Below are 6,400 nucleotides of genomic sequence, written 5' to 3'. Positions count from 1 at the left end.
AATAGAGTCATTTCTATTTTTAGTAAAAAATTATACATTTTTCCACATCTAATTTATTCTCTCTTACTTTATTCTCTTTTCATTTCTTTACCTTTTTTCATTTTTCAGTTACTCTTTTTATTTAACTCACCTAACATCATTTTTCTTAATCTCCGTACAAAAAAGAAGCAAACGAAGAGAGTAAATTGGAAGAAGCAGCATAAGTCCGAGGAATAACTTTGTTGTTGAGTGTTTGGGTGTATCTTGCTTATCCGAATTGCACAAAAATCGTGATGAAACCAAAATAACAAAACAGAATTGGCTCTTCCAACAGTTGAGTAGCTGCATAAATATAGTAAAACACAGAGGCTGACACGACTCCTTCTGACACGCTGTCGTCCCCAAATCAACCCTCTCTTGATTGAGAACATTCCCGAACTAACTTTGTTCAACTGGGTTTCCGCTTCCTTCAATTAAAGCTGTTTTCTTGGTTTGTAATTTGCTACTCCAATTGAAATTCTTGACTGAGAGCTTTAAAGACTTGATTTTTCTGAAGTGGGCTTCCATTTTCGAGAGAGAGAGAGAGGGATGAGTTTCCGGGAAGAAGTGGAAGATGGGAGGGGCGATCTGCGGAAGCCGTTTCTGCACACGGGGAGTTGGTATCGAATGGGGTCGAGGCAGTCTAGTTTGATGGGGTCTTCTCAAGTGATAAGGGATAGCTCTATCTCAGTCTTGGCTTGTGTCTTCATCGTTGCCTTGGGTCCTATCCAGTTTGGTTTCACTGTACTACACTGCTTCCCTTTCACTTTTCCTTTTCATTCTTTGCTCTATGATTGAAAGCGGTTGATATTATGAAAATCCTAAGTTGTTGTGATGTTTAACTACAATTCTACTTTATAGTATAGTTTGATTGATTTCAATTTGTGCTCAATTTGATTGATTCAAACTGTTTCACTGCAGCTCAAATTGTTGAAACATTTACATTTATCATATACACTGTGATGTATATTCCCTTACTATTTAAGTTAGTACTCCCTTCGTCCTTTATTAATAGAGGCATTTCTTTTAGGCACTGAGATTAATAATAATGAGTTAAGTGGATGGTGAATAAAGTAAGAGATGAAGAAATAATAAAGTAAAAGAGAGTGCCAAAAATATAAATTACGCAATTATCTTGGAACTTCTTAAAATAGAAAAACGACTTAATTAACAAGGGAGGGGGGGGGTGGTATTGCATAGATTGTTTGAGTCAGAGCCGTTTAACTGTTCTATCAGTAGTTTTTGGAACCAATTTTGCTGTGGTGTGCGTTGCTATCTTCTTTGAGTATTCGTTTTTCTATGCAAATATGAAGCTACTGACACAGGAGCTAAACCAGTTCCAATTTTTGGCTATGTAGTGTGGTTATTCCTCACCAACACAAAATGATATTACCAGGGATCTTAACCTTACCGTCTCACAGGTTGGTTCTGGTCTATTTACGGAGTCTTATAATTGTGTCAGTGTTTCTTGATTTCATAGAGTGATTGAACTAATTGCAACAGTTCTCCTTATTTGGTTCTTTATCGAATGTGGGAGCTATGGTTGGAGCGATAGCTAGTGGTCAGATTGCTGAGTACATTGGAAGAAAGGGGGTATGAGTTTTGCAGTGTTATTTATGGACTTGAGTATGAGTGTTAAACTTTTTTGTTCCAATAACGTGCAGTCTTTGATGATCGCTGCCATTCCTAATATCATAGGCTGGCTAGCAATATCATTTGCCAAGGTGAGACAGTCCTATCCTGTTGTGCCGATTTTTTCTCCTTTCCCTGAATGCTTTATTTCTTATCAGCCTCTCTTCAATTACATTAGGACTTCTCTTTTCTCTACATGGGAAGACTTTTGGAAGGATTTGGTGTGGGTATAATCTCTTACACGGTATGATAACACTGTCATATACTAGCATTTATTTTAGCAGTAGATAAAATGATAGTATGCTTCATTTTATTCGTTTTCTATTTTCTCTTAGGTGCCTGTATACATAGCAGAGATAGCACCTCAAAATCTTAGAGGAGGATTAGGTTCAGTGAACCAGGTTTACCAAGCTTACAATTTCATCTTTCCTGTGAACTTATTGTACTGCGACGCAACTTAACCTAATTTCATATTGTAGCTCTCTGTGACAATTGGGATCTTGCTATCGTATCTTTTGGGACTATTTGTGAATTGGAGAGTGCTTGCAGTTCTAGGTGATTTTTCATGGAACTTTGGAATTTATACAGTTGGTTTTGTTAAACTCAGATTATATTTTTTATGCCATGGTCATCATCCTTATTCATGTAATTTGTCTGGCAGTAAATTATTGATATTTAGCTTGAGCAAAACATTCGTTCATATTGTTAAAGATTCATTTTTGAGAACGTTTGTGGATCAAATGTTTAAGCCAAGGCTTTTCGGGGTCTAACTAATCTTTATTTTCTTTCACAGGAATTTTACCCTGTCTCATATTGATACCTGGCCTGTTTTTCATCCCAGAATCTCCTCGGTGGTTGGTGAGATCACAAAGCTTTCCTTATTTCCCACCCTAAGTTTTAAAACACACATGAATGACTAACATACAGACGTACTTCTTTAAATGCAAAACTTAGGCAAAAATGGGCATGACTGATGACTTTGAAGCTTCTCTGCAAGTACTTCGTGGTTTTGACACTGATATTTCAGTCGAAGTAAATGAAATCAAGGTCTGTCTTCTTCAACTAGTCTGTAATTCCCTAAGAACGGCATGAAGATGTTTTACAGACATAATTCTGGCTGGTTTTTTAACGGTGCACATGTTATATATCATACCACATCATTTTGGCTGCAGAGGTCCGTGGCTTCAACAAGCAGAAGAACAGCTATCCGGTTTGCAGATCTCAAAGTGAGACGATATTGGCTACCTCTGATGGTGTGTAACCCTCCGCAAAGCATCTAATATTCCTTTGTATGTTGCCCCTTTTACTATTAACATGTAAAACCTATAGTGATATTCTTTTGTGTCATTTTCTCCTTCAGATAGGAATTGGATTACTTGTCCTCCAACAGCTATCTGGAACTAATGGTGTTATCTTCTACTCCACTACTATATTCGAGTCTGCTGGTAATGTCCTTTTTCCATAGCAATAAATTGAAAATAATGTTGTTTATCTATTGAATTCAAGGTTGTAATACATCAGACTTTTGGGCTGTAATGTCTCAACGTTTATCTGGTCAGTTAATGATAGTAACACTGCCGATATAAGTGCTGTCAGTGTCTATTGTATGCATTTCAATATCTAAATTGTTAGCAAGTGGAGTGCTCGTTACACTGAAAACTTCCAGTATCATGATTTTTCCAGACTATATCTAGTTTAGTATAGTTTTTCGTCTTTAGTTTCAATTAAGGAATATTGATAAGTTTACCTTGTATAAACCAGGAATCTCATCGAGCAATGCTGCCACAGTAGGAGTCGGCATTATTCAGGTTAACTTCCTACTCGTTGTTTTCAAGCAACAATCTTTTTGAAAATCTAAACCAACACCTATATTTAGGTCATTGCAACTGCAGTTTCAACATGGCTGGTAGACAAGACAGGACGCAGGATTCTTTTACTTGTAAGTTCAATGAATATTGTATTTTTGGTCTACTTGTTGGATCACTTAAAGAATGTCCTATTTGTTTCAGATATCCTCTTCTGGAATGGCTCTGAGTCTTCTAGTTGTTGCTGTCGCATTCTTTCTTAAGGTATAAATGATATTTAAACATTTTATGTGTAGTTACGAAACTTTTTTTACAAATATTCTTATGATATACTGATTTTTGGTGCTTTTGCAATCAATACTTATTCAAGGGTGCCGTAGCACCGGATTCAACATTATATGGCTTATTGGGGATCCTCTCAGTTGTCGGTGTTGTGGTGAGCCTTCTTCTGGATACACAAGTTACCTATAATTCACTGAATCTTCATTTTTGCAAATTTTAAGTTTCAATTTGTTCAACTGATGTAGTGCATGATTATCGCCTTTTCTCTTGGAATGGGGCCCATCCCTTGGCTTATAATGTCCGAGGTACCATCTTATTTTCTCCCGTTCTCCGTGTTATAAGATAGTGTTACTATAAGCAATAAAATTTCCTGCGAATTCAATTTGCTTTTTATTTTTTGGTCCCAGAATTGATAGTTGAATGCTCTATAAATAAAGAGGCTTGATTTCTGAATTTGACATTCATGCAATCATGCATAAACTTGAGAAACAATTAACTCCCCTATATTTGGTGTCTCAGATTCTTCCACCTAAAATCAAGGGCCTCGCTGGAAGTGTGGCGACTTTGTTAAACTGGTTCATTTCGTGGGTTATTACCATGACAGCGCCATTGCTACTAGATTGGAGCAGCGGAGGTTCGTGCAACACAACTAGTTTAATTTTTAATTCGAGAATTTATATTCATACAATTTCTAGTACTACCATATTTTTTCATATATGAGCAATTAGAATGGCTAACTATATAAACTTCACCACTGAACGAAGAGATTGAGGAACCGTCTCGTTGAGTTTATTGCTGAAATTTAAAGTTTGAATGTGTCCTTGGAGTCTCAAGCTAGTATCCTTAACGATGAAACGGATTAGCATGCAGTTTTAAAACTATGACTTAGTTGGCTAAAGAAAAAACAGTGTCCTCTATTCTGATGTTTTTAAGATAGCAAGTATTTGGAAAACTAAGCAGCATTTAGGAGAATATCTGACGTAGCAGAAAATTTAAGTCGTAGCGTTATGAGATTATAGTGGTTCTTCTTACCTTTGATCCACGCGACTCCCTTTTGATCTGAGAAATTTGTGGTGATCTTTACAGGTACTTTTACATTTTACACGACCATGTGTGTCGTGACAGTGACATTTGTGGCGATTTGGGTGCCGGAAACAAAGGGAAAAACGTTAGAGGAAATCCAGCACTCATTCAGATGAAGATTCCGCTCCATTCATGTACGTTGTATTTCAGTATCAGAGCCCTTTTTGTGCTACCTACGATGTTTATTCTGCCAGATGCAATTTGTAATAAATCTGTGTTGAAGTGTATATGGGGAAATATTTTTAGTTCTTCAATTAAAAACATTATTAAGAGGTGCATTTGTAATAATAGCTGAAAACTTGGGTGTCGACATTTATTAACAGTATAAATAACATTAAATATAAAGTTAAGTATTAATTTTATGCATTAATTACGCGTATGCACGACCAATCCTTTGTAACATGTTTTTAAGGTATATAGCGCTCACAATCCAGCCCCCTTTGGAGTGGCCGCCTGACAGGAGGGTCTGCAATGTACACCCTCAATTCCAATCGGCCGCCTGGCTGTCTGCCTTCAACGTGGCTGCCAGTTACCCAACTGCTCTTAGAGTGTCCACTATAGTTGGCTGGGTCAAGCCACAAAACATGGCCAAGCCATAAAATCATGGCCGGGCCACCAACGCCCATGTTTTACACTATAGTGGACATGCCCAAGCTACCAAATAATTTATTTTTTTCATTTTGTGTATATTTTAATTAAAAATAGGTATATTTATAGAATTTTTGTAGGAATGAGGTAAAAAATGTGTATACTTATAGAAATTAAAAATAAAAAAATAAAAAAATCAGAAAATAGAGAGAGCCACGGCTCCCGCCCAAGAGCTGCGGTCGGGCCACGATCGTGGCGCTCCCGTGGGCACCCCCCCGCCGCGGCCGCCTATCCCCGTCACTATAGGGAGCCGCGGCTCCACTATAGTGGATGCTCTTACGGCTACATTGATGCAATGGCCGCGCTATTTTTTTGTTAATTTTTATTATTTTCTTTATTATTTAGTACCCCGCTTTCACCAATAAATAAATACCCCCTCCTTCCCTCCAATTTTCATGAGAATTGGGCTCATTCACGAGCTTCCACCCGACAAGCTTCCATTCACGTGAGTCGGGATAATAACTGTTAATGTGTGGATGCTTAATGAATATTCGAAGAGATCATGTTAGCGGCGGTTGAGCCGAGTTTTAAACGTTGAGCTGCAACAGATTGTGAGCTCACTACCGATTCGATTCATTGTGAGTAATATACACTATCTTCGTGAGGAATTCAAGATCAAAAGTGTACAGTTAGTTCACGAGAGGGTGAGCCAAATTCCTGAGTGTATTTTTCTCTCTGGGAGGTGAGATCTTGTGTGCGATTGTAATCTCAGTTTGTGGAATAAAAGCTCATCGTGATTCTCCCGTGGACGTAGGTTCTCAGAAACCGAACCACGTAATGCCATATGTTCAATCTGTTCTTCAATTATAGTTGTGTTCTTGTTGTGTGATCGCTTTGTGCGCGCTAGTTCTTCAATTTGTCGATCCCAATTTATAACAAATTGACGCCGCATGTGGGAATCAATGATATCGATCGAGATGACGACCGCGAAG

At 37.8% G+C, this 6,400-nt stretch overlaps 1 protein-coding gene across 1 annotated transcript; it reads left to right on the top strand.

The window, feature by feature from the left end:
• The first annotated feature begins 325 nt into the window (after nt 1-325).
• Nucleotides 326-5,190, top strand: LOC125201071 (sugar transporter ERD6-like 6). Its single transcript, XM_048098968.1, has 18 exons — nt 326-762; nt 1,377-1,439; nt 1,522-1,611; nt 1,683-1,742; nt 1,829-1,894; nt 1,986-2,051; nt 2,130-2,205; nt 2,444-2,508; nt 2,605-2,697; nt 2,823-2,903; nt 3,011-3,095; nt 3,412-3,458; nt 3,527-3,589; nt 3,660-3,719; nt 3,826-3,891; nt 3,983-4,042; nt 4,257-4,371; nt 4,824-5,190. Exons 1-18 carry the CDS (start codon nt 568-570, stop codon nt 4,934-4,936), a joined length of 1,464 nt encoding a protein of 487 aa, XP_047954925.1. The 5' UTR covers nt 326-567; the 3' UTR covers nt 4,937-5,190.
• The last annotated feature ends 1,210 nt before the right edge of the window (nt 5,191-6,400 follow it).

This window comes from Salvia hispanica, chromosome 1 (assembly GCF_023119035.1).
Source record: "Salvia hispanica cultivar TCC Black 2014 chromosome 1, UniMelb_Shisp_WGS_1.0, whole genome shotgun sequence".
Classification (NCBI taxonomy): domain Eukaryota; kingdom Viridiplantae; phylum Streptophyta; class Magnoliopsida; order Lamiales; family Lamiaceae; genus Salvia; species Salvia hispanica.
Note: the sequence above shows the minus strand (reverse complement) of the source record. Positions and strands in the feature narration are given on the sequence as shown.

Bases quoted from the DNA above. Each gene is read 5' to 3' on its own strand.
- LOC125201071 (XM_048098968.1), top strand. From the start codon at position 568: ATGAGTTTCCGGGAAGAAGTGGAAGATGGGAGGGGCGATCTGCGGAAG. The intron at 1,743-1,828 runs GTGAGACAGTCC...CAATTACATTAG, and splicing joins TAGCAATATCATTTGCCAAG to GACTTCTCTTTTCTCTACAT. The intron at 3,892-3,982 runs GTGAGCCTTCTT...CAACTGATGTAG, and splicing joins TCTCAGTTGTCGGTGTTGTG to TGCATGATTATCGCCTTTTC.